The sequence below is a fragment of the Drosophila innubila genome (genome assembly GCF_004354385.1).
Source record: "Drosophila innubila isolate TH190305 chromosome 2L unlocalized genomic scaffold, UK_Dinn_1.0 4_B_2L, whole genome shotgun sequence".
In the NCBI taxonomy this organism is placed as follows: Eukaryota; Metazoa; Arthropoda; class Insecta; order Diptera; family Drosophilidae; genus Drosophila; species Drosophila innubila.
In genome coordinates this window covers 24646005-24662767 of record NW_022995372.1, presented here as the reverse complement: position 1 = coordinate 24662767, position 16763 = coordinate 24646005, and the positions used below count along the sequence as shown (strand labels likewise).

Genomic DNA, 16763 nt, shown 5'->3' with positions numbered 1-16763 from the left:
GTGGGAGAGCGTGAGCGCTAATGGGCAGCAATGAAAAGCTTTTCCTTCTTCAATTCTTTTGTTTGTTTGTTTGTTTTTGTTATGGCGCGCGCCGAAGTTGCCAGACTGCCTCAATACTAACGTGACGTATGCGTAATGCGGTTTTTTAAAACGCCAAGTGCCTTTCAAACATGTGTGTGTGCATGGCAGTGTGCATGTCCTTGTAGAGGAAACAGTTTTTGGGGGCGTTTTGCTACTGCTCAGTTGTTCGTAGTTGCGGTTGACAGGATTTATTTTTCGACGCTGCGTCAGGAAATTAAATATTGAAGCTGACACTCACTATATATATGTGTGGTCGTGTGTGGATCTCTTTAAGGTGTCACTATTACTACAAGAATATAAACCACTAAAGACTCTTTATCATGATTTTTACATTGCAATCAGACAATTTTTTAACTCATTGCTCAGACTATTGGTTATAAAAATTAAAAAATATAATTTGTTGTACATAAAAAGAAACAGATTTAATGTTTAGATGCGGATTAGATTTTATAAAAAGAAAATTTTGCTGGCTTTAGCTTAAAAATGTTTTGTAATTTAGAATAAGGTTTTATGCTAAAAATATAAATCATTATTAAAATAACAAAAAATTAATAATCCCACAAAAAAAACCTCTACACGAGGTAAAAGTCTAGTGACGAAAGCAATTTCTAACCCCAAAATTTCTGATATCCAATTTTGTGACGAACAAAATTCAGTTTAATCTTAAAATTTTAAATAAAAATATAAATTAATAAAAAAAAGCACACATTAAAAAATAAAAAAATTTAACCAAAAGGCCCCAACAGCCCCATTAGCTGCAATCATTTAAATTTTTTCTCTCCCACTTACACCCCCGTATCTCATGACCCATTTTGTAAGTTAAGACTAAACCTTTCGATCGGTATACAACTCGATCTGATCGGACAGTCGTAACAAAAATTTTCCAACTATCAAATTTTCCAAGCTGTATATATTGCAGTGACAATATAGTTGTAAACAAATTCTAAAGTTAAGCAAGGGTTTTCTCGATAATTATAAATAAAAAACAAATATATATATATATTTTTTTAATGTTTAACTCATTGATTATTCATGCATTTCTGTTATACATTTAAAGATGAACTTACAATACATTTTTTTAAATGCTTAGCTCTTATAAAAAATAATTATTAGAACAAGTACTATAATAATGCAAATTAATTCTTAAGAATCTCTATTAAATATATTCAACTAATGTTAACAAAAAATTTTTCATCAATCATGCCCAAGTATAATTTTGTTAATTACAAATTCGTCAATATGGAATTTAACTCAATATTGACATGATTGTTTCGAACTGTAATTGGGCAGTAACTTGTTTGATTTGCTCAGACTTTTAGGCAACTTTCATAAATCCGTCAGTGGGCCAATGGAGCAAAAACTATTAAAGCTGATTTGTCCTACGGAAGACAATCCTATTAAATTCAGTATAGATTATTGGGAATGCCCTCTGCAAGTTAAACATGTTCTAGTAAAGAGCTCATAATGAGTCTGAGTGGCAGCTCGTCATGTTTAACCTTCGTGACGGGCCATTGGACCTTGAATAATAGATTAATTAGTGTCGGAAACGAGAACTGGAGCTCTTAGTGAGGGCGCGACGATGATGGTTTAACAATAAAAACAAGGACTCGGCAGGACACTGCCATTCAACCACACACTAACACACGAGTACTTACATGTCTAAGCGTGAGTGTGTGTGTGTGTGTGTGTGTGTGCGTGTGTGGCATCTACAGGTAGCCGCAGCAACGACACCCACAATCACTGACACGTTACCCCACAGTTTAATTCGATTTTCTAACGAAATCGAATCTCTACATTGCTGAGAGTAAGCGCGAAAGAGAGAGATTGCAATACAGAGAAAGAGTGCGATTTGGTGAGAGAAAGCGATAAATGCGCTTTACGAATGTTTTTCGTTGAAGCTGCAACTGCTCAAAAAGTCTGTGGGAATAAACTACTAACGATTAAAGGGAATTTAACTTACGTTTTAAGGTATGCTTGTCGACAGCTTACATTTAAAAACTTTCCCGTTCAGTGCTGTTAATAATTCATGACGAATATTTGAATGCACACACAAACACAGAGAAAACACACACTCAAACACAGCGCGTAACTGACACACAGCAACAAGAGGGAAAAAAAGAGTGTTGTGTGCTTATAGGCGACCGCAGGACTTGCACCAATCTTGACTGTCATTTGCCAACTGAGGACACGACACGACCAGCTAGTTAGCTTTAAAGCGCCGCCGAAAGGATTGCACTTAAAGCTTCCGCTGCTGACCAAGTGCGCCCTCGGCTCGACAACTTCGTGTGTTATTCGTCTTTCCATGCATGTAGGCCAAACCAGAAACGAGCCTCTTTTTTATTGAATTTTTGCGCACGCATCCGTTGACGAGCTTTCAATGTGGATGGGCGGTGGGTCTCGAGAGGTCAGGGGACAATGACAGCTAAAGCTGAAACGTATGCTTGCTGTAAATTGCAAGGCAACAAAGTTGTAAACAAATCATTAAAACCATACCAGTTGATGATGCGGTAACTTATTAAACATTTACATATGTCTGTGTGTGTGTGTGTGCGTGGTAACTAAGCTCTTAAAAAAGCTGTCTTTGAATAATAATTTAAAAGCTTATTAAATATAATTTTTTTATTAAATTTAACTTATATTAATTATAAACAATTGTCCGTCTTAAATCAATAGTATTTATCATATAATTTATTAAAGCTTCTGCTACTTTTTCAAAGCTCGACTGCAGTTCCGTTGTACTTTCAAATTGTAACAGTTTCTAATATGAAAGCGCCACCTGTCTAACAAAAGCTATTAAAGCTCCTGTGCCCCACAGCAAAATGTAAACAACAAAAAGTTTGTGCCAGCTCATGCAGCCATTACATAGCAACAAAGATAACAAACTTTGAGCAGAGCAAAGCAGGAGCTTTCATTACAACAACAACAGTAGTAGCAACTACAACAACAACAATGCTGGGCAGCAAAATATTTTGCGTGTATTTTTGTTTGCATGACATTTTGTTTATTCTGAGAGCCGTTGCTGTCGCTGCTCAGCAGGCAAGTGTAGCTGTTTCAATGTTCGCTGAGAGTTAGAAACTCATTTGAGGTGGATTACACACGCACACACATAAAGAGGCTGATGCATAGGGTAAGGATGCACATTGGGTTGGGGTTGATCAGAACATATGGGAAGAACTGCTTGAAGTTATACTACAAATCAATTTAATAGTCAGGTAAGATAAAAGTGCAAACTGAAGTAAAGGATAAAGGATAAAATAATTGTTATCATGAATATTTAATAAGACTCATTTATATTTTACACTTATATTTAAATAAAATAAATATCTTAAATGTAATTAATAATTTAGCTATTTTTATCAGGAAATATTTAGGCAAATTTTATTAAATAACATGTGTGTTTTTTTTTTGTTGAACTGAGACCACAGTGAAGCAAATTTTTGTTAAGTTTCGCTCGTCAGTTTCGTCGTTTCTGCTTTGTGTCTCTGTCTCTTTGCATTTTGTAGCGCGCAGTTGCCGTTGCTCTGCTGCTGTTTTGTTTCTCCCTGTGTGTGCGTTTGTGTGTGTGAGTGTGTATTGTTTGTATTATTTGTTGTTCGCCAGCAACAACAACAATAAAAGTTGTGCTCTTGTTGTTGCCAGCTGTGTGCGTTGTGTACGCGTGTGTGTGAGTGAGAGAGACTGCGAGCGCACGAGCGAGCGAGTTGTTGTTCTCTGTTTGCTATAGTCGTTGCACAGTGGGACAGCGACAATGACTGTTAGTATAAAACTTCAAGCTCAAAAACTAGGAATGAATTTGTTTTAATAGATGTAGGTGTAAGAAAAATTGAATTTAAAATTCAAATTAAAATTAATTGTGTGAATTGTTATTAAATTAAATTCCTATTTAAATTGAATAATAAAATAAATGGAAATGAGTTTATTCCATTTGATAATTAATTTCTAATATTTGAATTACCTAACATTATAGGAATAACCTTATAAAACACATACTATTATTTTTAATTATTTTAATTGAAAAAAAGCATTTTATTTTCTATTAAACACATTATTGTTTTTAATTATATTAATTGAATAATACAACTTTTTTCATAATATGTAACAACAAAACAATCGATGCGTCCCACTGTATGTTGTGGCCGCTGCTTGTTTGCCTGCTGCTACGACAGCCGCTGCTTCTGCCGTTGTTGTTTTTGTTGTTGTTATTATTGTGTTATGTTCTACTGTAGCTGATAGATACTGAGTATCTGTGTGTTTAGTCGCTTTCGTCGCTTGAAACGTGAAACATACGACAACCGAAAACGAAATTAAAATTGAAATTGCAACGTTTTGTATGTTACGTCAGTCAGTCGCTAGTTGTTGTCACAGTCACGGCATAGTCACAACACAGTCGACGTCGCAGTCGTCGTCATCGCGAGCGTCGCCGTTGCAACGTACAATTTTTTGGCGCCGTTTTCCGTGCGACGCTGGCTTAAAGAATTCAAAGCGCGCCTCAAATTTGTTTCAAAAACGGTTTTTCAAAAGCTTTGCATCTTTTCGCCAAACGCCTAAAACTACAGGTAAAATAAACAAATGTATGTATGTATAAAAATGTTTTCGCAAAAAAAAACACATAAAATAATACAAAATCCACCCGAATAACAACAACAACAACAATAATAATAACGCCTTGGCCAGATAAGCAACAACAATTCACCAACAAGAAAAATTCTATATGCCATAGTGTAACTGTTTGTGTGTCTGTGTATTGAGAATGTATGTGTGTGTTTGTGTGTGTGTGCTTGTGCCTTTTGTTGCTGCTGCTGATGCTATATGGTTGTTGTTCTTGTTGTTGTTGTTGTTGTCTTTGTTATTGTAGCTGCTGTTGTTGTTCTATCTAACAAAGTTATTGCCTTTGCCTTCGTTGCTGCTGCTGCTGTCATTGGTCAGGGGCGGCCGAAGGGGGTCGAGGGGTGGAGGTGTGGAGGGAGGGGGCACAGCCGGGTATTTCTGCAAGTTTTGTGTGTGTTTTGTTAGCTTTAGAAATATTCTCTTTTATTTTTGTTGTTTGTGTTTTTTGTTTTGCACGTTGCTGTACTTTTTGTGTGCTGTTTGCTGTTGTTGTTGTTGTTATTGTTGCTGCTATACAAATATACTGACAAATAGACATACATATTAACATATGTAGTTGTATTTTATGTTAATAGACAAAATACAATTAATATTGCCAGCTAGTTTATTGTTTGCCCTCTCCACTTCGTCATACAACAACAATAGGAACAGTTGCGCAGGCGGTACAACAATAACAGCAACAACAACAACAAAAATCAGCAAGCAGCAGCAGAAACTACAACAACAAATACAAAGTCTCTCCGCAGCTGCTGTTGTTGTTGCTGTTGGCGTTGTTGCTGCGTCAGCGTCGCGACGCTGGCAACTGTTAAAGGCGAACAAACAAAACTAACGAAAACAACAAAAACAAATGACGAATAATACAGAACATACGACAGCGACAACGACAGCGACAGCAGCAATGGCAATAACAAAAGCAACGACGACAACAACAACAACAACAATAACAGCAGCAGCTACAACAACAACAACCACAACGATAACAACAACAGCCCAGAACCGAAACACGCGCACAGCGTAGATGATGATAATGAAGTTGGCAATGTTGATAATAATGATGACGACAAAAACAACATAACAACTGTGCGCACAGTGGGTCGATCATAGCGCATAATTTTAAAATTCCACCTTGCTCTCAATGTAACGGTCAGCCATATAATCTCTTATCAGAGTATTGTTAGTTTTCGCAAATTTATTTAATCATACTAACAAATGTGAATATACTAAAAATATACGATTAATATTACTTAGTAAAAGAGTCAAGCATCATTATAACGCGCTCAAATGCGATTTACATACAATTCAATTAAATGAAAATATAGCATATTTATTTGGAACCGAATATTTGTTTAAATCTGAATATTTCTATGGCCCATTTTGGTAGTTATGCACAGTTTATAAAAATTTTTCTTCATTTTTTCACATAAATTTCCTACTTTGATCGATATCTACTTACATAAAAATAAAACAAGATATACAGACCAATAATTAATCACAGAATTAAATGATTTTTGAAAATTTTAAATAAATTTTTTAGATAAGTTCCACTGTGCAAAGAGAATGCACTTTATTTGAAATAAATTAATAACATTATTGAGCCGGGAAAATTCATACGAAATTCTTTTGGATCAACCAATAGCGAGTCAATACTCGTCCCACTGTGCGCACGTTGTTTTTGTGCCAAACTGGTGGGCTTAACGCAAGGTGCTGAAAGTGGCGGGAAAATTTGTTAAAGATTTGAGCGACAGCAGCAAATACAGAGAGGGAGAGAGCGAGAGAGAGAGGAAGAGTTGTTGCGATTTATGAAAGGGGAGAGTAGCAGAGCGAGAAAGAGAGTGAGAGAGAGTGAGAGGTAGTGGAAAACTGAGTGGGTTGATAAGAATCAAAACAGGTAGTTGCAACAACAACAAAAGCAGTAGTTGCAACAACGGACAGACAGACAGATAGGCAAGTTTCCTAAGGTATTGCGATTCAATAAAACGAATCATTATTTTGCTGAGTGAATATGAATGCGCAGTGAGTACTTGAATTAACTCAGAATGCTGTTGTTGTTATCACAAAACCAAGACTTGGCAAGAACTTGTTACAATAAAAACAACAAGTACAGTCAAATTGCCTGTTATTTATTATGATTGTTATAGTTGTTATTGTTGTAGTTGCTGCTCTTGTTGTTGCGATTGCGGCTATAATAATACGAAAAGTAAACAACATTGTCGTTGTCACGAAAATGCTCACAAGCGACAACAACAACAACCACAAAGTCGGCCACCCTGTTTTATTAGGCTTCACAAAATATACATAGTTATGACAATAGCAACAACAACAGCAGCAACAACAGCAAAATAACGCTTGACGTACGCTTACAGCTGCTGTTGTTGTTGCTGCTGAGACAGCAGCAATTCCAACATCGCGAAACGGAACAACTTAAGCGAATTGAGCAAACGTTTATTTTCTTGTTCTGCCTGCCAGCAACAACAGCAATAACAACAAAGTTGCTGGCTTGCAGTGCTGTCGCTGTTGTTATCAGTGCAATAGCAGCAGCAACAACAGCAGCAGCAACAGCATTGCAACATGAAACAACAGCGAACTGATTGCAAATTTTGTAATTAACACAGGCTGCAACAACAAACACAACAACAAGAAGCAGTGGAACGAATATGACCACCTCAACGCCCAGCAGCAGCAACAACAGCACCACCAACAACAACAGTCACAGCCAGAGCAAGAACAACAACAACAACGATAACAACAAACGACAAAACAGCGACGGCAACCTCAACGTCAACGCCGAGCGAGCAACATCAGCAGCAACTTTTTACAACGAAAACAGTCCGAGTGCAACATCGGCAACAACAGCAACCATAGGATCAACAAATCGTGTCATGCAAGCGGACGAGGATTTCAACATACGATTCGTTAATTTGGTGCGCACGCATCGTTGTCTCTACGACAAAAAAGTGCCCGAGTATCGCAACAGGTGAGTTCACACTTGAGTTAATTGGTTAGCGATGACAGTGTGATTTGAATGTGAATTGTGATCGATAACATATCTGAGATGGGAGTAAACAGGGAATTGGAGTAGTGATGAAACTATATGGAATTAGTTATGGACCAGAAAGTGTCCAAATATCGCACTTCAGTCAGTTGGTTTGTTCCAATTTGCGAGTTAAACTGTGATCGATAACTAGTCTTATAAGTATATTAGAGATGGAAGTTAGCTAGTAGTAATTTTCGTGGTACTGATGGGATTAACTGGCATTAGTGCTTTCAGTTTACTAGTTAAGGATGACAGAGCAATTTGAATTGTGAATTGAGTGAAGTTTCAAACGATAAGTTGTCTGCTGAGTACGTGTACAGTAAAGTTAGGAGCTTAGACGGCAGAATTAATTGAAAGGTATAATTATTTTTATTTTAAATTAATTTTATTTTAAAATTTATCGATAATTTTTGAAAAAACATTTAATATTGAACTAGTGTAAAGAAATCATAACTAACAAGTAATTGTTGTTCAAAATTTGTTCAGTTTAGACGATAATATAAGATTCGAAAAATTTTAAAGTTCTTGGTGATAGAAGTAAAGTTAACGGCGAAAGCGCATGAATTTGTTTTGGATGTTAGAAAAAGATCGGCTCAGTCGTCAAGCCCTAATTTAATGGATAAGCTATGAATAGACGTCCGATATGCTATATTGAATTTCGACAGACTTACCAGGATATCAGATATAGGATATCAATCCTACATAACTGAATAGAGACAAGGAATTATACTCTTATGCGTGATTAATTTGCTAATAATCCTTCCCATTAAATCTTTCAGAGACAACCAGGAGAAGTCCTGGGCGCTTATATCAAAGGAGACCCGTGAGAGTGGTACGTTTATAAGACTATTTTCAACCAGTTCAGCTAAAATATGTATCAATTATTAAAGTAATTCACTGCAAGGAGAGATGGAGGAACCTGCGGGCGTGTCTCTCGCGGTACATAAAGCAACAAAGCGGATCAGAGCCGCAGCACAAGCCCTATTACCTAACCGAGCACATGGCATTTCTGTTGCCATTTCTCAAGTCGACAAGGAATTCTCTGGAGGGCAACCACAGCTTGGCGACGCTCTTTCACTTCTCCCAGCAGCATTTGCAACTGCATCAGCAGCAGCAACAACATCAGCAGGACCATTTGTACTGCAACAACAACAACAACAACAGCAACAATAATAATAATAACAATAGAAGTGTATTGGATGAATCTTTGGAGCTGAAGCAATCGCTATCGGAAAATGACGATGAGGAGACGATTGATGCTTTTGATCCCGCCATAGCTGCCACTTTGGGGCTGCATCCCCCAGTGTCCACGTCTGGGGTCAATGCAATGACAGTTCCTGGTTCGCCGACACACAGCGATACGGCCAGTGCTAATAGCCTACAAAATTTCATACCTGATGTGCAATTGGCTGAATCTGGACCGGATTTGATATACAACGACGCCTCATCGACACCGCTGCATCATCAACAAGCGCCACATTCCCATGTTCATCCGTTGCACAGTCACCTCCATCAGCAGCACCAACACCAGCAACAGCAACAGCAGCAACAGTCGCATTTTGAGCCCAGCAGCGCCAAGCGAATCAAAACGGAATGCGAGGCAACTACGACGAGCAGTGGAGTTGCCTACTTTGGCGGACTCAGTGTCACCGAGCACACGGACATGGAGTTCTTTCGCAGCATTCTGCCGGATATTGCAGCATTGACGCCGCAGCAACGTCGCAAGTTCAAGATTGGCATCCTTGAGCTAATCGATGATGTTGTCGAGCGTTATCCGCCCCATGAGCGTTACAATGGAGCTGCTCTGCTCAATGGCAGCGGTGGCAGCAGCAGCACCACAGGTGGATCAGCGGCTGGTGCAGCTGGCAGTACAACAGGCAGGCAGCAACGTTGTAGTTCTGGACGAGATTGGCGCAAGTAAACATAAATCCCTAAAATAGCTATTAAAAGTATATTCATAAGCTACAAATCGATTGCTGCCAAGAGTTGAAAAGCAGCTTGGAAAGCCAAAATTCTTAATGATATACCAAAAATTCTGTAATTACTTATCTTTCTTTCTTTCCGCTTGTTCACATAAATAACGTTTAATTTGTGCTTTACAATTGAACTTCAAAATTTAAAAATTCTATAAAGTTTGCCCAACAACTCTTGGAGCAATTGCTGTTAAAATATTAATTATTCGTTAATAAGCTTCATATTGCTGTTTGCCAAGAGTTGTTAGGTAAATTGGAAAACCAAACTTGGTAAAAGAATACCAAAAAATCGATTATAATTACAAAAAAATATATTAAAAAATGTTAATTATTACTTATCGGGTTTCTGTACATTAAGAGTTCAAAAAGTTCTTTGATAAAAAATCTCAATTTTGATACTTTAAAAAAAATTCTTATCTTTTTTCCTTTCTGTTTATGTACATAAAAAGTGATTTCCAATGAACTTAAGTTGCCTTAACAACTCTTGGATCACATTTTTTTTTCAATATAAATCCATATATATTAAATAGTTTTAAAAGCTTTTCATTGGTTGTTATCAAGAGTTGTTAATTGAAATACCAAAAATTTCTATCCATTACCCATTTTGTTTGTGTACATAAATAGTATTTAATTTGTGTTATACAGTAAATTTAAAAAGCTGCTTATCAAGCATCAACTTTTGCTTAACAACTCTTGGAACAATCTTTGTTAACTGTCCATGTGTTGTGTGCTCAATGTTTTAGTTCTAGCCACTAAGTTATAGAGAACTCGTTGTTTATAAACTTATATCGTTTAGAGGAAGCTTTGTATATAACATGGATGTTATGTTAAGCTAATATATAGAATTGATGTACAAAAATCGTTGCAGATTAGTTTAAAAAAATTCATGAAAACGGCGAGAAAAGTTCCTAAGCTCGCAAAAGTAAAAGTTGTGTCAAATAAAACAAATAGATGTATGAAAATATTACATGATATTGTTTTATATTTTTATCTTCGCAACTTCAACAAACAATTATTTAATGATTGGGGAACAGCTGAGAAAAATGCATAAGAATGCTTCTATAAATTCTTTCTAAAGCTAAATGTCGATTATATATCTGTTGTTGTTTACAACTTTGACGCGCCAGTCTTGGGATAGAATTTCTTGGCTGGATCCTTGGCCATATCTAGCAGGGTTTGGGCAGGCTTAAAAGGTGCACCATACAATTCAGCATATGATTGCATTTTGTTGACCAATTTTCCAGCTCCATACAGATCAACCCAGCGGAAGGGTCCACCGGTGAATGGTGGGAATCCTAGACCGAAAACAGCACCCACATCGCCCTCCAGTGGACTGTCCAGTATCTTCTCCTCCAGGCACAGGACAGCCTCATTAACAAAACGCGATACCATGCGCAGTGTCAGATCCTCAGGAGTGTTGGCTCCCTTGGACACGAGCGCATACTTTTGCTTGAAGATTTCATGAGCATCTGTGTTGACCGGACGGCTTCCCTTGCTCTGGCCATCGTAGAGGAAAATGCCCTTGCCGGACTTGCGACCCAAGAAGCCGGCCAAGACTAGATCCTGCATAGCCTGCAGATTACCGCCGCTGAAGCGATCGCCAAAGGATTTGGCCAAATCGACAGCAATATGAGAACCCACATCAATGCCCACCTCATCGGCCAATGTGGCGGCGCCTACAGGGAAGCCAAACTTTTTCGTGTACTGATCCAGCTCCTTGGGATCCACGCCCTCTTGCAGCAGTCTAAGAGAGAGAATTAGGTCAATATTGTATTTTGAAAAAGGAGTCAAGTATTTACCTAATGGCCTCAGACAGAAGTGTGGCCAGAATACGCGTGGTATAGAAGCCAGGACCATCGCCCACCGTGATCACAACCTTGCCCTGCTTCAGACCTACGGCGACAGCCTGGGCAATGGTGTCCTTGGAGGTGCCTGGATGGGTGATGATCTCCAGCAGCTGCATTTTGTCGACTGGCGAGAAATAATGCATGCCCACCACTTTCTCGGGACGCGAGCTGCCAGCAGCAATCTTGCTTATGGGAATGGCACTGGTGTTGGTGGCAATGACGCAATGCTCCGGCACCACAGCCTCCAGCTCCTTGATCACTTTATGCTTAATGTTAATATCCTCGAAAACAGCTTCGATTACAATGTCGGCAGTTTTAAAATCGTTGTAGTTCAATGTGGGCAGCAGATGTGCCATAGTCTGATCCCGTTCAAGGGCCGTAATGCGTTTACGCTTAAGTGCCGTTGCCAGACCCTTTTGCACTTGGCCAATGCCGCGTGCCAGACCTGCATCGGTGGCATCTTTCATGACCACATTGTAGCCCTTATCGACGGAAACCTGCACAATGCCTGCGCCCATGAGACCAGCTCCAAGTACGCCCACAGTCTTAACAGGACGCTGTGGCTTACCAAAGCGATTCTTTTTGCACTCGGTCTGGCCACGGAACAGAGCAAAGAGACCCTTGGACTCGGGCGTAGCTGACAATTCACCGAATCCCTTGCGCTCCGCCTCGTAGCCAGCATCGACTCCCTTGTCGACACCGGTGCGAATCACATCGAGAATCTGTCGAGAAATAAATGTGTGTAATATTTATGTAAAAATTACAAAATAAAAAAATAATAATTATAGTAACAAAGTACGATAGAATATAATAGCCAAAACTAGGAAATTCTAAATAAAGGAATTAAGAAATCTAAAAAGAATTTATTTATAACACTCAGGGAAGAACCGAATATCCGTTCATTTTTAGTCCCGGAACTGAAACCGTATCCAAATGAAACTCTGTCAAGAACCGAATACCGAAACGTTTGTACCGGTACGGTTGTGGTAAAGTTGCTAGGTCAAAAAATTGTCCAACTTCCAACTGTCATAGCTTGATCAAAACTGAATAGATATTCAAACGGAATATCATTTTGATCATGATTCGGCCTCTAAATTAATTCTATATTCAATTTTTGTTCATTTAGAAAATTTAATAATATTCAACCAAGATTCGATTTCGATGGTAAGGGTCCCCCCTTTGAAATTTTGAAAATTCCAAATTTTAAATCTCAAGTTTTCACTTTTAATCAACTTCTTATATCGTAATTAATATAAAACAACATTTTAAACTTGATTCTGAGACCTTTCATTTTTTTGTAAAATATCATGTGAAATTGAACAAAAATTTGGACTTGTAAAGTGACCAAATCCGCAGTCTGACCAACTTCAAACTGTCATAACTTGATCGAAACCGAACTGATTTTCAAGCGGAATGTCATTTTGATCATGATTTTGATATTTGTTAAAATTCTTAAAGGGAATCATAAATGTTCCTAAATGTGAACGCGGAAAATTATTAAATTGTTAGCTCACCTTCAGGGGGGCGGGATAGAGACCACCGGAGGCCTTGAGCACCTGTTTGCGCGCTGTATCAAAGATTTTGTTCTTGACAAAGTCCGTGTCCATGACGAGCGCCTGCAGCTTGTTGGCCAGACCAGTTTTCTCGCGATTGATCTGCCCAGGAAATGGAGAAATGATTATGTTTGATGCCTAGGTATTTTATATGACTGCGAAGCTTACTTTTAATTTGCCGCTAGCCAAATCGTTGGCCACTTGCACAGCTGTCCATTCCAGATAGTCTATGGTGTTTTGAGCCGCCGGCTGCAGACCTGGTCCAAGGGGATCAACCAGCAAATCGACAATACCAAGACGCTTGGCGCGGTCGGCACGCACCTGTTTGCCGGTCAAACTCAGATCCAAAGCGGTGGGCACCGAGGACAGCTTGGGCAGACGCACAGTGCCGCCACCTCCGGGCAACAGACCCAGCATAACCTCCGGCAAGCCCAACTTGGTCTTGTTATCCTTGGTGGCAATACGATAATGGCAAGCGAGTGCGAGTTCCAATCCGCCGCCCAGACAGACGCCACTGATGGCGGCCACAATGGGCTTGCGACTGCGCTCCATGCGCTCGAACATTATTTGGGCACCGTGTGAGATGAGCGAGGCATCCTCTGCCGTTTGGCAGCTCTCCAGCATGCTGATATCTGCACCAGCGACAAAGCAGCCGGGTTTGCCCGAAATAAGCACCGCCGAGTTGACCGATGAATTCGTTTCCAGTTCCTTAATCACACGCTCGAACTCATCGCTCACCTCTGCGCCCAGCGAGTTGACCTTGGCATTGGGAGAGTCGAATTTAATAACCAGCACTCCATTGACCACCTTCGTGTGCAGATGCTTGTTAATGCCAGAAGCAGCAGCAGCAACAGGTGCAGTTGCCGGATTCGTGGCCATTAGACGGCGTTGCAGTTGCGCCGCGGCAGGATATGCTGTAATATGTGAATCAATTTTATTTCGAAGCCAATTAAGCGTCACATACATTGGTCAACTAAAGACTTTGGCATTATCTCATATATGGGGGGGGGAGTACAAAGTTCAAAGTCCATTGATGCGATAGTCGGCGTTCAAATCATTTGAAAACTATTGATGTTATTAAACATGATCTTTGATCATTCCCTCAGTGTTTGTCGTTCGTCTTTTTATTATTATGTGCAAAGTTATTAATCTATTTTTAAGTAATTACCTCTAGCGCATTTATTTTGCAGCAATTGCTGTCTCGATATTTGGCCGATTGCACTTAGGAATCTTGTTGCCGACATTACACAGCTTGTTATTCGAATCGGTTCGCGATTTCTCTATAAATGTATTATTAACTACTGTATTTCACTTTATGCTTGGCAAAACTAATTTTATATTATAATTAAAACAAGCTGTTGTATAAAGACAGTGTGGCAAACTAAATTTACTTGTTGCTCACTTCAAGTTTCGACAACGACGGATAGCCATCCCTAAATGCTGCCACCTGGCCCAGACTCTGCCACCATGTTAAATTTTCCGATCTGGCAGTACGTACCATTTTGGGTCAATTGTCTAAATTGGTAACTTAAAATTTGTCTACCATTTTTTTTTGACAATTTCTTAATTTTGAAGCTAGAATTTTTAAATTTTTGCAGAATTTTTGTTGGAATTTTCTGCATTTTTTAATATTTTTCAGAATTAAATTTGTAACTTCTCTTCCCTTGGGATGGAAAACGTCAAATCTTCAATAAAATGTTTACCATAATTTTATGAAATTTCGTACTTTAACTTTTCTTAAAATTATTAATTTATTGCAAAGTTATGGCATTTTAAAATTTGCAATACCTAAATTTAAATTTATCGCTAGATTTAGCGACCAAACACCACGGGCTGCATAATTTATTTTGAATCATAGATGGCGCCTTAAATTCATGACTTCGACTACAGAATATAAGGGTTCAGTGTTGATGTGACACAGATGGCGCTGCGTAGCTGAATTTAAATTTTAGGTAATGTAAATAGCTAAATGCAATATATTCAAAATAAACAGATTTTCGGCCGATAACAATTTTTAAATTTTTTTTAGCAAACGAAATTTGAAAACTGCCAGAACCAGCTATTAAATAGCTTAGTTGGCAAAAGTAAATATGTTTGATAACAAAATATATTGTTAGTGGAATTTTATCACTGTCGAGGCTTATTGTAAAAGATAATTTAATAGAAACTAAGAAACATTGGGTCATCTTTCGAATCAGTAAATGCAGAAAAGCAATTAAGGATCGCACAACACATATATACATATGTATATATAAACTTAGGGCTGAATAATTGCCTTATGCTTGGATTGATAAGCCCGCTGCTCTTTAAAGGTCACTTTGGACCAGCATCCTCCTGTCCAAATCTGTGTGTCAAACTCAAGAGTGACTTTCGGCTGACTTTTCACAGATCATGTCAAGAGGGAGCATGTCCATCAGAAATCACAGCTGCAATATCAGAAACAGAGCGAAAAACGATTAACTATTTAATTTATAATACGTGGCAAAAGCTGTGGCTATTAAATGTCAAATGTTGCGACAATAAGAACCACAACAATGTGTGGCCTGAAAACTCATATGAAACTATTTCGAGTGGCCACTTCAAAGGATACGACACAATGCGGACCACGTTAGATAAACGCCTCAAAAACAAATGAGGCGAGTTTAATGTGCTCCTGAATGACGACCTCGACGCATGCCCAGAAATGACCTGAAAATCCAATACTCGATTGACACGCATGTCAAACAAAAACTGTGTGTGTGTATGTGCTCGATTTGCGGCTATTTGTGGGGTGGGTCAGCATGAAAATTGCTCAAAATGATCTAAGCGAAAGGAAAATTCCACAATAGGAAATGTTGCACTTCTATTGAATGCCTTGCATATTAGTTTCATATAAAGAATATATCAGATTTGTACAGAATTTTTAGCTAATACTTGTATAACCAAAATTTACAGCATAAATCAGGGACTTTAACCGTTGTAAGTGCTCAAATGACAATTGCAATTTAACTTAAAGAATTTAAAATACTAATTATTCTTGATTTTTATTCTTATTACAAATAAGAGCTGAGATGAAAGGAATTAAATCATTAATCAAGTATATTTTGGTAATACACCACTTGGCTCAAAAGATATTAAACTTAACTTTTAATTTTTATTTTTAAAACAAAAATTACGAAATAACTTTTATTAACAACTCTTAAATTTAACTCGATAAAAAAGAGTTAAACTCTCACAAATAGATTTTAAAATGGGCATACAATTTTTGCGTTTATAAGTTTTAAAAAAACTATTTCCTTTTTAAATCTACAAAAAAAAAAAAATACCCTTTAAAGTGCCGTGTCACTTTATTTAGACATAAACACCTAGAAATGTTTTTTTGCTTGTCGGTAAACCCTAAATATTAAACTACTCAAAGAGTATTTGAAGTGCATTTGATATGCACAATTAAAGGGCCCGAATAAAGGTGCAATTGCCTGTCAGGCGCCACTCAACTATTTAAAACTATAAACCAATTGTTTTTCAGTGCGATTTTTTATGCTAAGCTGATTATAAATAATTAAAAAATAGACGAAAAAAAAGGCGGAAGTGGAAAGGGTTTGTCAACCCTATACGTAACCCTAATGAGGGTCTGAGGGCGACCATAAACAAAACGCCCATTATTTGAAGCGTGTCTGCATTGCGTCGC

General features: G+C 38.1%; 2 protein-coding genes across 3 annotated transcripts; one reads left to right on the top strand and one right to left on the bottom strand.

Annotated features, from left to right (window-relative positions):
• Positions 1 to 3164: 3164 nt before the first annotated feature.
• LOC117779511 (putative uncharacterized protein DDB_G0286333) lies at positions 3165 to 10663 on the top strand. 2 transcript variants are annotated; one of them, XM_034615732.1, is made up of 4 exons: positions 3165 to 3293; positions 7302 to 7663; positions 8503 to 8555; positions 8614 to 10663. In XM_034615732.1, the coding sequence occupies exons 2-4, from the start codon at positions 7344 to 7346 to the stop codon at positions 9642 to 9644; spliced, it is 1404 nt and encodes a 467-aa protein (XP_034471623.1). In that variant the 5' UTR covers positions 3165 to 3293; positions 7302 to 7343; the 3' UTR covers positions 9645 to 10663. The 2 variants fall into 2 exon arrangements, with proteins under 2 accessions (XP_034471623.1, XP_034471622.1); XM_034615731.1 differs by lacking the exon at positions 3165 to 3293 and adding an exon at positions 4334 to 4637.
• Positions 10651 to 14515, bottom strand: LOC117779510 (trifunctional enzyme subunit alpha, mitochondrial). Its single transcript, XM_034615730.1, has 5 exons — positions 14265 to 14515; positions 13265 to 14010; positions 13058 to 13198; positions 11496 to 12265; positions 10651 to 11440 (listed from the first exon to the last, which is right to left on the bottom strand). The coding sequence occupies exons 1-5, from the start codon at positions 14338 to 14340 to the stop codon at positions 10804 to 10806; spliced, it is 2370 nt and encodes a 789-aa protein (XP_034471621.1). The 5' UTR covers positions 14341 to 14515; the 3' UTR covers positions 10651 to 10803.
• Between the last annotated feature and the right edge of the window lie 2248 nt (positions 14516 to 16763).